The sequence below is a fragment of the Gymnogyps californianus genome, chromosome 5 (assembly GCF_018139145.2).
Source record: "Gymnogyps californianus isolate 813 chromosome 5, ASM1813914v2, whole genome shotgun sequence".
In the NCBI taxonomy this organism is placed as follows: domain Eukaryota; kingdom Metazoa; phylum Chordata; class Aves; order Accipitriformes; family Cathartidae; genus Gymnogyps; species Gymnogyps californianus.
In genome coordinates this window covers 26,204,031-26,221,418 of record NC_059475.1, presented here as the reverse complement: position 1 = coordinate 26,221,418, position 17,388 = coordinate 26,204,031, and the positions used below count along the sequence as shown (strand labels likewise).

General features: G+C 44.2%; 1 protein-coding gene across 2 annotated transcripts; it reads left to right on the top strand.

Annotated features, from left to right (window-relative positions):
- Positions 1–2,082: 2,082 nt before the first annotated feature.
- On the top strand, positions 2,083–16,468 carry SYT13 (synaptotagmin 13). Of its 2 annotated transcripts, none has more exons than XM_050898280.1 (6): positions 2,083–2,265; positions 7,397–7,619; positions 9,552–9,686; positions 11,320–11,633; positions 15,787–15,916; positions 16,164–16,468. In XM_050898280.1, exons 1-6 carry the CDS (start codon positions 2,083–2,085, stop codon positions 16,466–16,468), a joined length of 1,290 nt encoding a protein of 429 aa, XP_050754237.1. The 2 variants fall into 2 exon arrangements, with proteins under 2 accessions (XP_050754237.1, XP_050754236.1); XM_050898279.1 differs by having other exon boundaries at positions 9,546–9,686.
- Positions 16,469–17,388: the final 920 nt, after the last annotated feature.

Genomic DNA, 17,388 nt, shown 5'->3' with positions numbered 1-17,388 from the left:
GTGGAAGTCCGTAACAATATGGTACATTCTTCAATTCAGGATAAGACCTCGTGGCCCTATGATTACGATGCTACCTCTTCAACTATGGGCTGAATGAAGTAGTTGTTAGGTAAGTCAGCAAATGGTTGCAACAGTCTACCTGTGGCAGAGAAAGTTCAGATCAGCAGAGGTAAGCACAAGGATGCTGCTCAAGGGTTTGGAAGCTCCTGAGCCACGAAGAGCAAGAAGCAAAGGGAGCGTTTAGTCCGATTTCTCAATCCCCTCTATGTGATGTTCTTCCCACTACTGAGCAGAGCGAGAGACGTGCCAGTGGTCCAGCCTGGTGTGGCCACTTTTATTTTCTTGTGTAGACAGAAGACAAAGCTCGAGGTTTTCCTTCTGTGGGCTGAGCTGAAAGGCCAGTTTCCATGGGCTCAGCAGTGTATTGGGGGATTGTCTCTGCTTAAGGAGTCTATCATGATTCTCTTCTTGATGGGGGGTCAGGAGGGTTGGAAGTGGGGGGCGAGACAAGTGTCTGACAAGCCTGGTAGGGTGAGGAGAAGGCAAGATGACGGAATGTACACTACATCCATAAGGATGCTGCAGCGTTAAAGAGGAATCTTTAACAATTAAGCGAGAGTTGAATGTGTGAGAGAAACCTTGTGGCAGGGAGGTGAACATGTCATCTATAATGGAACAAAGGCCGAATGAGTCGTCATGAGTAAGATGTGAAACATCAAAAAAAAGTCAAGAAAAATCCATGGCAAAACCTGAGCTGCAGAAAGATAAAAAAAAATTATTTTCTAAACATTTCTGTGTACATAGTTCATTTTTTTCCTGATCCACAGGCATCAACTGTATTCCAAAATAGAAAGACAAAGAAACTCTCAGTAGAACTGGGTATTTTTTCCAGAGCCTTATAAGGAATATTTTGCTTCTTGCTTACTCGTTCCACTCTGGCCCAGATATATAGGGACCCAAAATTATAATCATCTTCTGGCCACTAGGTACTCCTTGTGCAGTACCCGGAAAATGGTTGTACGTGTCACAAGAAACATATGGAAAGATGGCATTTATTCTCCTCTTCCCCAGGTTGGGCAGTTTGAGAAATACGGCAAAAAATAAATGAGTCAGAGAAAGTTAATCACTCCATCACCTCAAGACAAAACTGAGATGGACATGTAGCCCTTCAGGTCTATTCATGTAGGTTCTTCTACTGTGCTCACCACCTGACACCGGTGTAGTAAGCAGTATGACTAATACCTAGCATATGTTGTTTGCTCTTTCATCCTCTCCAGAGGAAGAAGCATATGCACCAGTGTGTCTTGTGTGATATGATTTTCTGCCCTCTTTTTAAATAGAAGTGCTGCTCCGCATTGATGCTACAGAAAGCAGCTCCAAAAGGTTCAGACCCTGTGCTTTGAGGGGAAGCTGGTGAGGTGTGGGACAGTGCTTAATTCTTGCATGTGTTCGTTCCCCAGCCTCTGAAGAATGAGAAAGTTTTGCCTGACTTACACACAGGCTTTACTCTGACTATAGTGCTACCGTGCAATGCTGTCATAACAGGGTTTCTCAGGCCAGCACCTTTTAGCAATCACTATCTTTGCCTTACGACAGAAAAATTCAACCTCTTGAGCAAATTAGCAAGCTAGCTCTCAGAAATATTGCTAGAGAGCTGATCAAACATTTGGATGCACTTTCTGTGAGTTAGCTAGCAAGGCCCAGCCCCTTCTGCTGACGTCTTTCCTCTCTATCACACATCAGACTTTTCCCAGTGGAGCTGGAGAACAGGCTTCAATGAAAACTGCCTGTTTGCAGCTATACGGAGATTGCAGGCACCACAATCACTATTTCCTCTGCCTGACCTGGAGCAGAAACTCCATCATCAGGATAGAAAGGTAGCCTTGTTGCCTAGCAAAGGTGGGATGATTTATCTCTGTCTCTAGATTGGTCCCTTTTCTTTGCTGCACAAGAGAATTGTTTTCAGACTTCCAAGGAGAATGAAGCCAGGCTAGAAATCGGAGTGGATGTGCGAGAGCTGCTCTCCCAGGGAGAAGGTGTCACAGGGTTTCTGTGCTTTTTGTTCCTGTGCAGTGCAGGACAATGGTTTTATCTGCCCCAGTTATAGCCCTGGGGGCTACCTTAGGGACTGCAACTAGCATCCTTGCCCTCTGCGGTCTCACCTGCTTCTGCAAATGCAAGCAACCCAGGAAAGGACTCTCAGAAAAGGACCAAGAGGAGGACACGGAAAATACTAAGCCCAGTGTGCTTCAGCCAGTCCAGCAAGTAAGACACAGTCTCTCATTTACTCTGTGATTTTTCTTTAAATGCAGAGGGTGGGAATGCAACTTCTCTGTTAGGCTACTCAGCATGTGATTTATGCTGCCGATTTATCTGCTTACTGTGTTCAGGATGTAACAACATGTTAATGGGAGGAGGAGTGAGGGAAAAACAGAGATGGGCTGGGTGATCCACACAATTACCGGAGCAGGAGACAGCTGCCACATTGCCAAAGAGAAAGCTGCTAATGGCAAAAATAGGGGAGGATGACTGGAAATGCTGCTTAGCTGTCAAGCTAGATCACAAGGGAAATCATTTCCTGAGGAGAGAAGACTGGACTTTACCAGGTGGCATGCAGCATTGTAAAGAGGAGATGACTCCTGCTGGGATGTCCTATAGTAGCTATTTCTCTAGCTCTATTCATGATATCTTATGGTTCCTGCAGGATAGTTCCCTGTCAACAGCTGGTTTCTTGTGAAAACCATCCCTCCTCCTCTCTCTGCCCCTCTAACTGAAGGGATTAATTATGTGTGAAGTTAAAACAAGGCATTGAAATGATAATAAAATGCAAGTGAGAATCTAGTGTGTGATGACTGGACAATCTCATCACACTGTGAATTGCTTTTTCACTTACTGTAAGAGCAATGTGGAGTATGGATAATGTCAAGCATCCCCGTGTGGTCTTTCTTTCTTGTTAGAATCCAACCCCCCTGATTTACTCCTGAGCTCAGTGCAAGAGAGAGCAAGGGGAATTATAGGACCCTTCTAATATACTTATTAATGGGAAGCTCTCCTTCGAAGGGAAATGTTTGACTGATTTCCTTGGTTGACTATGGTCTTTAGCATGAGCTATAGCACTGGTCAGTCTCTGAAAGTATTACCTGTTGGCTCTTGCTCTTGATGTTTGTATGTGCCTATGTTCTTTTCACTTTCATCTAGCCATTCAACCAAATGTTATGCCATAGCAGCCAATTCCAAAGGCCGGTGATCCATTGTAAAACAGTCTTTGTTTTCCTTTTAATTATCTGAGCTGCCTGTTATTTTTGTATTCTTAAAGAGCATAGCAGGAGTCCTAATTGAACTTCTCTGTAATGTTTGTAATTATATATTCAGCCTCTCTCTGGTGACCACACTTAGGCTCTTAGTAGAAAAGAGCCCTGGCATCCTCATGCTCCTGTTGCAATTTGTTCTGAGGAAAGAGGACCAAATCTACTCATTGTATTCTAAGATCTAGTGCAGATACACAGAATTGCATTACCAGAGCTTCTGGTTGCTGGGGGGTGGGGGATGGCTCCACTGACCATGGATGAACATCTGCACTGAGCTTAGGACTTCTCAAGAGATTGCTCCTAATTCTGAGCGTTCATCCATGAGCACGGTGAATACCTCCTAGTACCTGCTTGCATTTTCCTAGGATGAATGTCACCTGCTATTCTGTTTGATAGTTTTGTCATGTCCTTTCCAGGCTCCTTTCTTGTCTTTTCTAACCCACACAGGGGATTTGCCAACTCCTGTATGTAAGGAAGCACAATAATGCTGAGATTTTCCAAGTTTACTGTTAAAATGAATGAGAAATATGTAACTTTGACAGTCATATCACTTTGCATAGCATTTTTTCTAGCTGTTGTCTGGAACAACACTACCCACAGATAACTTTACCATCAGTCTCTTTCTACAAGAGACTTTTTGTTGTTGTAATCTTCTAGCTCAGAAACCTCTCATATCTTTACTTTAACTCCATCCTTGGACTGGACATTTTTCTTTTATACAGCCTTTTGGGAAACATCTTGTGAAAGTGATAATTCATCCTGGAGCTTGTCCTCCAGGATGTCATCCTGCTTGCATGACTGAAATAAGCACTAAGTCACTGTAAAGTCCAATTAAGCCTCCAGTACCTAGCAGCTATTAGGTTATGGTCCTCACAATATTTCTACATTCATCAAGTTTGGCCATAACTTAATCCAGTATTTGACCAACAGGGGATCAAATTATTCAACCTGCCCTCAGTGTATCACTATTACCTGAGTGATTGTATTCTTTTAGCATTGTAGACTTTCTAATTAGAAGTATTATTTCTAATGTTACTGGTTTTGATTTTTTTTTTTTTAAATCTGGCCAAATTACAGCAGCCGAATGAACATTCTGTCACAGAAAACGCAAAATGTTCTTAGTTAGCATATTCCGTATGTTTAACAATTCTTTCCAATTAAAATAGTTTTCTTGCCAGGAACATGCATTCTCCTATGCTGTCACTGATTCAGAGTCAGTCTATATACCTTGAAGAAATGAATCTCAAATTGAGTTCTGAGCTCGTGAAGTTTTATCATCTGTGTCTATGTTTATAAATTGTCCTGTCGGGACTTTTTTCTGACTACATTAGTACACTGTATGTCCTAGTCAGTGCTTGACATACTTAATTATTGAAGCCTGTCAGGGCCACTGATTCTGATAAACAGAGATGACAAAAGAAAGATGAAGCAAGACTGCATTTTATTCACTTGGCATGTCTCCCATGACAGTGATGCTTGTATTTGCTATAGACATAGGCTCCCCATGGACATGCCCTGCATACATGAGGAGGAAGAGTTCGAACACAAAGATACATCTACAGAACAATTAAAAACTGCTGTAAATTTGCAAAGTCTCAGCAAAGCGCGCAGAATGAAGATTCCTAAACACATCCAGCAATGGCAACAATCTGGTGTATTGTTTGAGTGACACTGGGCAGGGACCCAGAAGGGTCAGTTGCAGCCTCCTTGCTCCTTTTGGTTTCTTTGCTTTCACACATTTTATGCAGAACTATATCTGAACTCTTCTGCTCATCTCTTTATTTAAGATACTGCTGCTGATTTGCAAAGGGAACTTCCATAGGGCAGTGCTATGTAACTAGGTATTAGCAGACAGCACTTGGGAACAAAGCTGGCAGCAAAAATAATAAACAGAGGCAGATGCAGTTGGAAGAGGGGGTGGGCTAGTCCCACTGCGCTTGCATATGTCTCTCATCTCTAATTCTGCAGAGCAGACAGACAAGAGGAATATTTAGACCCAGCGGAGCTCTTTGTTGCTGTGTGCTGATGGATTTCCTGACTAAATGTCTGGCTTTTAGCAAGTGGAAGAAAAGATTGTACTAACAATACCTCACATTTGTATGGTGTTTTTCATCCCAAACGATCCCAAAGTGCTTCATGTGCTAGCACCACACAGCAATGCAGGCATATTGCTCTGGTGTGATGGTCAGTGACTGGTAGGACAGCAGCCTTATACAGCGGCTTCAGGAGAGAAAGAACAGCAGAGACTGACCACCATGGCAGGCAGTGTATGCGTGTTAGAAGTAATGCCTTTGCAGAACAAAAACGACCGGGTTTTTCAAGCTGTTGTCTAGTGATTCCTAGCATATTTTGCTTGGTTGGTCTGCTATAATTTTAGAAGAATAGAAAATTGCGTTTAAGGTTTGGATGAGTAACTTAGAATTTCCTATGTATTTTAGGACCGATGAGGCTCACAGCTCTAAAAGAGGGATATCACTCACAGACCCACACCGTATGACTTACATAATATCTAAACTCAGCTGAATGCTAGGTGGGGACTGCACACAGTGACGTCTTTCTTTCTCAACCCACTTCTCTTTCACAGCCCTTAAAATTAGACAAGACAAAATGCTATGTTACATAGTGGACTTCCTAAACACTGATGCACTGGGTGCCTTGAGAAGATGGAGTCGCTGACCTAATTAGTTCTTTACCACTGCCAAGTGCCTGTAACCATAGTGCTATGATCTCCATAAGCAGAGTATGACTAAAGAGCTAAAGTCCAAGACTGCTCTCTTTCTTCAGCTCTGTTTCTTGAGGAATAGGTATGCTCCCTCAGGACATGTGAACTGGGACCACAAAGTCCCAACACAGACAAGTGCTTCAGGGCATCATCTACATTCATTATTAATAGGAAACAATGAGACTAATGAAAAACTTTAATTACAATTACGAACGTTTTCTGGCTCACCCTCAATCTAAACTTAACACAGAATAGGTTGGCAGGCAGCGGGGTTGGAGAGAATCCCACTGCACAATAATCAACCAAAATGGTAGTTTTACTTCTGCTTTTTGTCTTTTGTGTTTTGGAAACATTAATAAAATCTGTTGCAAGGGTCAGGGTCATTTGCTAGTCAGCTTTTGTTCTTTGCAGTTGATGAATCCAAATATAAATGAATCAGGAATGATTTCAGTTGTGAGCAGACAGGATTCTTTCTTGGGACATAAGGAAAAGAGGACTGTTATATTCCACTAAAATATTTTTCATTGTTTTGGGAGAACAGTAATGCCTTTGTGACAACCTTTGCTTGGGCTGCCCGAGCATTACACCATCTTTCAGGTTCTTCTGCTCATTCCATGTTCACGATTCAGCAGGGAATTGAAATGTTAAGAACAAACTCGGACATAATTCCGAATTTCAATCCTGGTATAATAAAGGGGAAATGTGGGTCTAAGGGTCAGGTGGAGCTCTGGTCCACAGAGCCAAGAGATAGTCCAAGAGGCTGAGATGACCACTGAATCAACTACTCTTGGTATGCCATTGCAGGGCTCATTTGTTCAACCAGTTCTCCTTTGTCTTATTACACCATGGTCATACTTGCTCCAAGTGACTGTATGATCCATGCCTTTGCCTTTCTAATGCTTACTACATACTCACGTAAAATGTTCTGAAATCTGTGGGTGCCTATAGCCTCTTGATCTTGGATTTGACTTCAAACATCAGGGTAAAAAATACCATACCTCAATCATAGCAAAATGAACTTCATGGTTGATTTCTGTGCTAAGAGAAAATGGACTTACGAAAGAAGGATTAACTGGTACAGAAACAGAGGAATAATCAAACAATAAGAACATATCTTTTTCTTGTTGCAACCAAACATTGTAGAGGAGTAAATCTGAAAAGACATACACTAAGTAGAAGGGTATCAGCTTTGGCAAGAAAATCTCTGAACATATAGGCAGTGGTTTCTACAACCCAGGAAACAATGACAGTAAGAATGACCAGAGGCACCATCTTTTCTCCCTTTGTCTCAGCTCATTTAACATGGAGAGATTCAGAAGAATTAGTCTAATTAGTGCAAAGTAATAAACAAGGTTTTAATTTTCAGTTCAACGTTAAGAAAACTGCAGAGCCAGTCCAGCCTCGAGCACTCCTGAAGTTTCCCAACATTTATGGCCCCAAACCAGTAGTAACTTCACCTGAAATTGTTAACTACACGCAGTACTCTCTGAAGACAACGGAAGAACCAGCTAGTGGAAAACATACTGCTTTGGATGAGAACAGGATGAAGATACAAGTCAATGAAGAGCTGTTTGTTCTCCCTCAAAACGGTAGGAGCATTTGGTCTTCAGACTAACAGTTGCTTTTCTGGGTGCAGATCTGTAATACTTCTGAGCATAATGTGATTGCAGTCAGAGAAATAAATGTGAAAATGAAGACATGGGGCGCTTTTCGCTCTCTTATCATGAGCATTGTAAGTGAGTTCTGTCTTCAACACGTGTTTAATAGAGAGTAGTCACGGAGCTCATCAGGACATTCAGATAACAAAGCTGTAGTTGTGTCTGCTTGTAAATTTTTTTACCTACACATCTTTTGTGTTGAAGAATCTGGCTCACTGGAAGCAGACACTTTGTAGAAAAGCATGTATTTAGTGTAGTTTTAGTGAGAGCAGTTGCCAGAGTATAGGTGAAATATCTGGTCAAAACTAGGCAGAGTATCTCCTCCAGGACAAATGCTAGCTGTCCAGCAACTGTCCTTGTCAGGGACATAGGCAGCAGGTGTTCAAGCTTCTACTTTATTTTCTCCGCTGCTTTTTTTCCACCGGTTTGGTGAGATGGTCTTGGGTTGCTGTAATGTGCAGTGAAATCAAAGGCTGACACCTCGGACATTTTTGCCAAACAGAATTCTTGTTTTCCAGCCAGCACAAAGGGTAACATGCCAAAGCCTGGAACATAACATTCCTGGAGCCTGAGAGAAAATGCAATGTTCATTATATTAACATTATATTAACATTATATCTGGCAGCATGTCTGGGTTGCTTCCATACTGATTTTTACCTTCACAGCTGTCTTTTAACAGGATAATTGACTCTTATGGTTACCACATTAATAAAACCTTCCTGAAGATTTGCCAGAGACACAATGCCATCTGTCATGATTTTTTTTAAGAAAACTCTTTTTAGTTTTTTAAAACTGCTTGAGATCATATTTTTGTCCTTCTAGGAGGACAATTGCTACATTCACCCCTCCACCCTGAGACTTGTGAGTATGGAAAAGAAAGTACCATGGGAAGCAGCTGCATTGGAGGAAGAGACTGTCTGAGCCACATCCTTAGGTGTCAGGGAGAAGATTATAGGGTGGAGAGGCGGAAGGATGATGGCTGCATGTAGGCTAAAGCTTTATATAAGTGTGTTGGTGTAAAAGCCTCTCTGCACTGCTAATGGCACAAGCAAGTTTGCTTCCTGCTGTGCCTGATCTCATAGCTCAAGTGTTGCTGAAATAAAGCAAGAATTGTTGCGTTCTCCTTTCGGTGCCACATTGAACTGGTCCGGACTGTGGCTGAGATTTTTAGGAGAACTGGTCCCACTGTTGTTTTCTGTGTGAATCAGAACTGACCTTGCAGATAACAGCTTTTGATGACAAAAAGCTGTGGTTTCCCTTTCAGTCTTGCAACTTGCTTTATTTCAGTATGAAATATGTACTCAACTTCAAAATCACACATGGAGAAACTGCCTTACAGCTTCCCAAGCTCATTGTCTTCAACCTGGTCAAGTGCTATGGAAATAGATGTCTTCTGCATGACAAAGACTGTATTGGTAAAATTAAAAAACATTTAGAGAGGTCTGAACTAAGGCAGAGTTGCATGGCAGCTCAAAAGCAGACTCAAGTTCTTATTCCAAAGAACACAAGATTTAATTCACCAATGCAAGTTAAAAACAATTTAAAACAATATAACAAGTAATGAGTGTAGTTTAGGCACCTTGGCCTAGGCACGAGGCAAAAGAGCAAGTGTGTGAACCATCTTAGAGCACAAGGTGGTAGAGAGCAGAAGGCTTGTCCAAGTGCTGTAGAAAGAGCTGAAAGTGTGAGAAAACAGAGCAAAAAAGGAGGTATGGTGATGGAGGAAGAAGGAACAGAAATGATATTCCTGCATACAAGGTGCAGGAATAGTAAGACATTTAGAAAAGTTGAGTCACGACAGGGTGGATTTGTTCTCCTTGGAAAGTGAAGACCTGCTTGCTAAAGGGGTTATTTCAGTTTCAGGTGTAGTAAAGGACGTGTGTGTAACAGAGCACTTGAACCCTGAGAGGGCAGCCAGCTGTAACCAGGCCCCTGAGCTGCGCTATTCCATTGCATATGATCAACAAAAGGCCGAGCTGCGTGTGGCCCTTCTGGAAGGTAAGGGACAGAGATCTTCCACTGGTAGTTCTCCATCTGGAGGGTACAAGACACCTGTTGCTTTTCTAGAGAGTTCCCCTCCTACCTTAAAATCAACATGTGTCCCCAGGACCACTGGATGTTTCACTGGTTCTGGGTTTGCAGAATAGAAATACCTGGCAATATGTCACTGCTTGAAGTGAGCGTGCAGAGCACGGCTGGGGAACAATTGTTTGCACAGCTCAAAAGCAGAAGTCAGGAACCAGGATGGGCTCCTCCAGTCCCAGACGTGGTACAAAGCAACGTCTTCTTTTTATTTTTTCCTTTGGGGGCAGGGGGAAGGGGGTTGCTATCTGCTTCCTCTCTATAACTTTCATTCTTCAACTTGACCCACTCCCTACTGCCTCTTCCTCAAGTCAAGTCAAAGGCTGAGCTGGAGGTACCAGACTTATCTTGTAGGCCACTGAGGAAGGTCCCTCTGGCTGCGCCTGGCCAGGCGACCAGGCTCTGTGTCACTCTCTGAAGTGGGAACTGACAACTGTAACAGCTTCTCTGCTCAGGGCTGGAGCATCAGCAGTTCCTCTGGGAAAGTAAAATAAGCTGACTGAATAATTCATGCACAGTGCAGATCTCTGTGGAAACCTAATCAAATCACACTCTCTGAAGCGAGAATTGAAAGGGTGCTAAACAGCAGCCGCTGCTGTGGGTCACCTGCCAGCAGCAAGCCCACAGCTTCCCTCCAGGGTGGACACCCGTGCCTGAGGGCTGCCACCCTGGCTCTCCTGCACGTGTGCTGCTCTCTGGGTGCCCCACTGCCACCCAGACAGGTTCCGGCTCTGCTCCCCAGCTCCGCTCCCCCAAGAAACCAGGAGACCCCTGTGATCGATGGGACCTGGACACTCAGGAGCAGCTGTCCTTGGACTGGCTGCAGCAAGGACTTCAGTTTTGCCCACAAAGCTATACTGTTTCATGATCCCTCAGAGGAAGGTGTGCTCCTCTTGCTGCAGAGAAGGCAGCGCAATTCTGTTGATGCAACTGAAGAGGAGTGTGAAATGCCATTCTCACTCTAGGCTTTTCAACATAAAAGGGATATAAAATTAGGGATGAGTGTCTCTTGACACAGATCTTTTGGGCTGTGGGATGGCTTCTGAAGGAGTCATTTACCAGAGGTTGGACAAGCAAAATGAGACATATCCCACACTGGCCTGCAGGGGTGGATGTGTGCCAAGAGGGAGGTCTCTCCCATCCCTGATGTCTGTGACTGACCATCCTGCTTTTAAAGCCTTTGTAAGAAGCTTTCTTTGTGTGCCAAGGTAAAAGTAAATGATAGGTGCCCATCCCTGTCCCATGCTGTGTCTCATCTCATTGCTGTTCTGCATCTTTCAACAGAGCATGTTTCCTTGAACTCAGCTGTTGCTCTCCCAAACACTAACAGAATCCTTCTGCAGTGGCAGAAGGACAAGGACATTGTGCAGCATGAGGAAGACACCACAGCATGGGCTCACGGCTTAGCCTGCCCCATGCAAGCAGGACCAGGGGTCAATGTCTATGCAGATGTTTTATTTTACGGCTCTCATGAAATAAGCAATTTTGCCACAGATATTTCAGGGCTATCTTTTGTGAGAGGTCCTTACAATCAATCTTTCTTTTCCAGCTATGCATGGCAGAATGAGCGGGGACCAAGATGCTGGCTGCCATTGCTACATACTGGGCACACTGGTGAGCAAATCCGGTATTGCTGAGGCCCAGACAGAGCTGAAGAAGAAGGTGCTTCACACCCTCTGGGAGGAGGTCCTGCGATTCCCATTAACGGAGGAGGAGATGCCAGAGGGGACACTGACTCTCACCCTGAGAAACTGCGACAAGTTCTCCAGACACAGCATTGTGGGGGAACTCAAACTGAGCCTTGCTAACATGGAGGAGTCCTTTGGGATGGCCCAGTGGGAAAGGCTAAAGATGCCAGAGAAGGTATGGACTCAGTCTGTGTCAGTAGTCCAGAAATGCTAATGATTAATTTTTCAGACAAGAGAAGCCCTCTTCCAAGACAGCTGCATGTCAGTGGGTGGCTTTATTTGTTTGGAGCCAGGTTTAGAGGGGTGATGTGTGACTGCAGAGGTCACTCAGCACTGCTCTGTGTTGGTCTGTAGCTAACCATTTCAGAAAGCAATCAAAGGCCTATCAACCCAGCCCTTCCATCTACAGCTCCCAGCAGTTAAGATGTGTCAAAACTCCCTCTCCTCCTCCCTCAATTACATGACAATCTGACACTCATATCTGTAATTCAAAGCCTATGTCTAGAAAAAGTTACGTGAGTTTCTGTGAATTAGCAATGCGGGACTGTGGTGGCAAGAGCTGAAATACCAGAGAGTGCCTACAGAGCAGGACGGAGAGACTCTGCAGAGCTGGGTGCGGGTATGGCATACAGTGGCATCCCAGGGAGCCTTAAGCTAGGAGTGAAATACATTGTTGGCAATGAAATATTTGACTGAAGACCACTTATCCTTACTGGGATCAATCCAGCAGTGCTATTCATTCTGGGAGATGTCAAAATACCACTCATTGCATTGCGTTGGTTTTCTTAAACGTCAAAACCTCCCTTTCCTTCCTTATCCATACCTTCCCAGCTGCACAGACAAGGAAAATGGAGGGAAGGATTCCAACAGTACTTGAAGTAGGTGCAGGGGATGCTTCATGTGCACTAACTTCTTGCACATTTCCTCAGGAGCCTTTTCACTGCCATGAGCTAGATTATTCTTCTAGCAGCAGCAATACACTTAACAACATGGCAGCAGGGTGCTGCTATTGTTGCTACTAGTACATTGCTACAAACAGGTACCTATTGTACTCTGGTATGGTACGGAGTGAGCAATGCAAAACAACACCAGCATTGTCACTAAGCATGCTGAAATAAATTATTGCCTGTCACCATCAGGGGTGAGGGCTCTCGATTGAGTTGGCCACAGACACAGAGTACAGAGTTAGCATTTCTGATTTCCAATAACGTTAATTTATCTGATCGCCACTTGAAGGCTAATAGGGCTGGCCACTCTAAAAAAACTCTAGGAGAGAGAGAGGCAGCAGAAACAAATGAGTGGTCTAAATCAGTTTAATAAATTTCAAGCACAAGGCTAAATATTTGCCTAATAGCCGTAAACTGAAATGAGTTCCCAGTCTGCTGCTGTAAAAAGACATGTCCAAAAGAAATTATTCCAATATAATGATTTAAATTCCTAAACTGAGATAGATGGAGCCCCCCCACTCCCCTAATCTACTGTAGTATCTGCTTTGTAAGCAATACCCAAGGAACAGCCTGTTCACAGCAATGGTCAGTTGTCACTCAAGTACAGCGCATGGAGCCCTGACATACTGGGTACTCTGCCTTGGTCCCGCTTCACAACTATGCATAGAAACAGGGCAGCATTCATTTCTTCTCCAGGCTGACAGCACAAGGTTAACACTAACAGTACTGCTGAACAGTGCCCCAGTTTGAGCTGAGGATGTGCAGTGAAAGCTGAATTTGCGTCATCCGGGACCTGAGAGAGCCAACCATTGCACAGATAGCTTATATAGAGATCCTGAATCATTCATCGAGAACCAGAGCGGGAGGGAGTGAGGAAGAGCTGATCAAAAAAGAGGTGCTATTTTTGACAGCATCCATCCAGGAACAAAGTTACTGGGCTTTGTTTAAAGTCTGACATTGCCTTGAAGAGCCACGAGCTGCAGAAATTTCATTCCTACCTTCCCAGTAATTCTCCCACACACAAGGGAAGGAGCTCAGAGGGGAGGTTACAGCTAACCAGGTAATGTAATTAATATTCAGGAATTCATGGACTGCTGTGAGCAATGCAAATTGTAGATATTGCAGACTGATATCCTTATCTTGTCTTCCTTCCCTCCCAGTGCTTTGCTAATGACAGTGATGATAGTGGCTCCTTGCATAGCACCTTCCCTTTTGTGATTTCACAGTGCCCTGCACACACAATTCATTGATGACCCCCTGATGCTTTTTATCCTTATTGCACAGAAAGGAAGCTGAAGCTCTGGTGGTTGTGTGAATTTGCAAGGTTGCAGCACAAAGTGCAGGTTACTGATTTAATAGGAAAACAAAAAAACCCCAAAACCCAGAAGGAGGGGGAAGGAAAAGTACCTCTGGCTTGGTCTCTTCATGCAAAACTCCAGCAGAGAATAATCATTGTAGCTTTTGTTTTCATGTGGATACAGGCTGGTCAAAAACTTGATCAGAATATTAGGAGCTAGAAAGCCAAAAGCACAAGATGTGACGTGTGTACAATGTGTGTGTTTGTGTGTGCGTGCATGCGTGCATGTGTGCACGTTTACAGAGCCCTGCCACCCCCTACCCTCCCAATCTCCACTGTATCTATCTGTGCCTGGAGCTACAGGAACCAAATTCTAGCCAAGAGCTATGGAGTGGGACCTGGTGAGATGTAGAGGGGATAAATAAACAAAAGCAGCTTATGACTTGCCTAAACATTGTATTTGCCCCTCTATGTACAAACACTTATTCTTTTGTAGTGGACATACAGCCATTTGAATCTGCCTCTGCTTGTTTTTATGTGTGGGTTTTTTTAAGATCCACTTAGATTTAGGACAGGATTTATGTAAGTGAAATGCATATGAGCCCTTTGTTGCTACCTGAGTGCATGAAAAAAAGATTTACTTGGGCTGATTTGGGATTGAATTTCAGGCTTCCTTGGTAATGGCCTCCCACCTGATTTGTGCACAACAAATAAGTCATTCAAACCAGACAGTGATGACAGCCATGTTTTCTGGAGAGTCAATCAGCTCATGCGGAGCATACAGGGGCCTGTCCTTGCCTGTTGCAAGTAACCGGGTGAAAACTTAATTTGAAATATTTATGGCTCACTTAGAAGCGAGAGCGCAGAGCACAGAAATGGCCTGGAGAAGGGCTGTCTGTCCTAAAGCATGTAGATCATGCTAAGGAGTCCAAAGGGAGTCTATTGAATTGACATTGGCTTTCTGGGACTCTTCCGGGTCATTAACCTCACACTAAACCAGATTTCTGTCACAAGCTCCTACTCACTGAGAGAATAACTGCTCCCCTTTTGCCCCTTGCCACAGGCTGGCAGCTCTGCACACACCGGCATGGGCTTTCTCTCCTTGCCCGCCGGCTCCAGCTCCCGAGGAGGAAACGGCACTGCTCTCCCAGGGGAGAGCCATGGGTGGCCTGGTTACCTCCCTCTGCTTCCCCCTCTGGGGGTGCTTGTCCAGGGCAAGCGGGAAGGAAGGGAAGAAAGGTCAGGAGGCTAAGAGGCCAATCACTAACGGGAAGAAAGGAATAAAAGAAAAGAAAAAAAAAAGTGTGGCCCCCTGAAGTGAGCGCCTCACGGTTCAGGGTGTTTGCCCTGGAGGAAATCCTGCAGGGGCAGCAAGGAGAGCTGCTCACAGGCCTGAGGGAAGACAGGCCGGGAAGGAAGAGTAAAGTACTGTGCCGACCTCATGGAGGATTTCAGGTTGGCTGGGTTTTTTGCCATACCAAGTAAGGGTGTCAGAGAAGGTTCAACTCCAGCTCCAGGGTCTGGCTGTGTGGCACAGACCCAGGTATTGCCTACTTTTTCCCAGGGAGCCCTGCCTACTTTTTCCCAGGGAGCCCTACACTCCTGCTAGGCAGCGTGGACCAGGGTCCACGTCTGGTCAGAGCCCCCTGACAAAAAGAGCAGCTGAAATGAAGAGTGAATTATGAAAAGCAGTAATGGAAGTAGGGGACATAAATAAAAGGCAGCTAGATAATCTCTCTAAAAAGAAGTATCTGCCTACTTGCATGTATTTCAGCCCCAAATCCTCTTCTTTTGACTAAATATTCCACTAAAAGTAGATGTTAGGAAGCAGTTACTCCCTAACAAAGCGACAAAAGAAAGCAGTAGCTCACATGATCGAGGCCTTATGAGTGGAGGAGCCCTCTCAGACATCTTTGCCAGGTTTATTCTAATCCAGTGTAACTGGAAAGATCTCCTGTACAAAGACAAGGAGACAACTTGGTCAGTCCACGACCTTCCAGCCATCACCTTGTATTACTTAGTTTTCCTAATGTTATGGCCAAGATTGTATAAAAAATTAACCCTTCCTGTGTCTCCATTTCCAGGAGCCATCTACAGGCCATGGGGAGGTTCTGCTCTCTATCAGCTACCTGCCAGCAGCTAACCGCCTGCTGGTGGTGATTATTAAGGCTAAAAATCTCCATTCCAAGCAGCTGAAAGATCTACTTGGCAACGGTGAGTAGAATAGCAAGCAAACAGAGACTGTTGTTTCTGCTGTAAATCTAGAAAGTGGGAAGGGTGGTGTTTGGCAGAAAAAAATAGATGTTTGGCTTAGAAAGCCAAAGAAATTTGAATAAAAAGTGCAAACCAAACCCCCTAAGATCAATGTTTCTTATGTTCTCTCTCTCAGTCTGTTAAATTTTTCTTGCATTCACTTTTTGCATGCTCGTTAATATGGTGTCTCTCTCCACTTCCTATACAGATGTTTCTGTCAAGGTGACACTGAGACATCAGTCCTTGAAGCTGAAGAAGAAGCAGACCAAACGTGCAAAACACAAGATCAACCCTGTGTGGAACGAGATGATCATGTTTGAGGTGCCTCATGAGCTCCTGCGTGCCTCCAGCGTGGAGCTGGAAATGCTGAGCCAGGATGGAGCTGGGCAGAGCCACGTGCTCGGCAAGTGCAGCCTGGGCTTACATGCCACGGGCACAGAGAGGAACCACTGGGAAGAAATGCTTAGAAACCCCAGGAGACAGATAGCCATGTGGCACCAGCTGCACATGTAGGCTCATCATGATTACTGCCAACCAGATTTCCACCAGGCCTCTGAGCCTGGGGGAATAAGCTGCATTTCACCTTCCGCTTTCCCCTCCACAAAGTTGCTTGGCATAGCATTCTTCTTACACCACCTTCTCTGATCTTCCTGCCTCATCCTAGCCCAGGAAACTGTCTGGAAAATGTATTGAAAGGACAATCTCTCACCTAATCAAGTGGTTTTCTTAAACAAGGGGTTTGGCTGCCTGGACGATTTGAATTAATTCTATTAGCCTGCCAACTGTCATTTCTGCAAGGTCCCTGTTTCTGTAGAGGAGCAGAGGGGAGCAAAGGTATCATGGAAATGTAAGCCACTCCATGGCATCTGGCACTATCACCCAAGTCCCTTGATGAGTGCTGGCTCCATAATCACAAACACGCGGCAGATGTTTTACCAGTCACCATTTTTCATAATACTTTACAAGACTGTGAGAAATGAAGATCAGAAAACTAACTTTCACTGCAGACCCAAGCATCGGTACGAAAGAGGGAGTGAAGCCAACACGCAGTAGATGGATACCTAGAAAAAGATACAGAACTAAGGGAGAGAACAGAGGAAGAAGAGAGAGTGAGACAGTCAACACTATCATCCTGTGTAGCCTTTGAAGCAAACACTGCCAAACAAGAAGTCAAATACCTTCCTTTACTTTTGTTTCCTGGAGTGTTTGATACCTTGTATTTAGGATTCATGAAATCTGTTGAAAATATGAATGTTTCAGGATCCTTTAGCAGAATACCCGTATCTTCTATCTTTCTACAGTGTCACCCAGGAAGACCCTAAACATGGACAAAAAGTTGATGTTACCTCCAAAAACTTGGACCAAATCTTTCTGCTTTCTGCCATCTTTTCTGTTTGGGTTTTTCTGAGCTAGAAAGTTTCAAATACTCTAAT

What these genes read in the sequence shown, in the direction of transcription:
- SYT13 (XM_050898279.1), top strand. Translation starts at nt 2,083, where the DNA reads ATGGTTTTATCTGCCCCAGTTATAGCCCTGGGGGCTACCTTAGGGACT. An exon ending in TGCTTCAGCCAGTCCAGCAA is followed by an intron (nt 2,266 to 7,396) that starts GTAAGACACAGT and finishes TTTAATTTTCAG; the next exon opens with TTCAACGTTAAGAAAACTGC. An exon ending in GAAAGATCTACTTGGCAACG is followed by an intron (nt 15,917 to 16,163) that starts GTGAGTAGAATA and finishes CTTCCTATACAG; the next exon opens with ATGTTTCTGTCAAGGTGACA.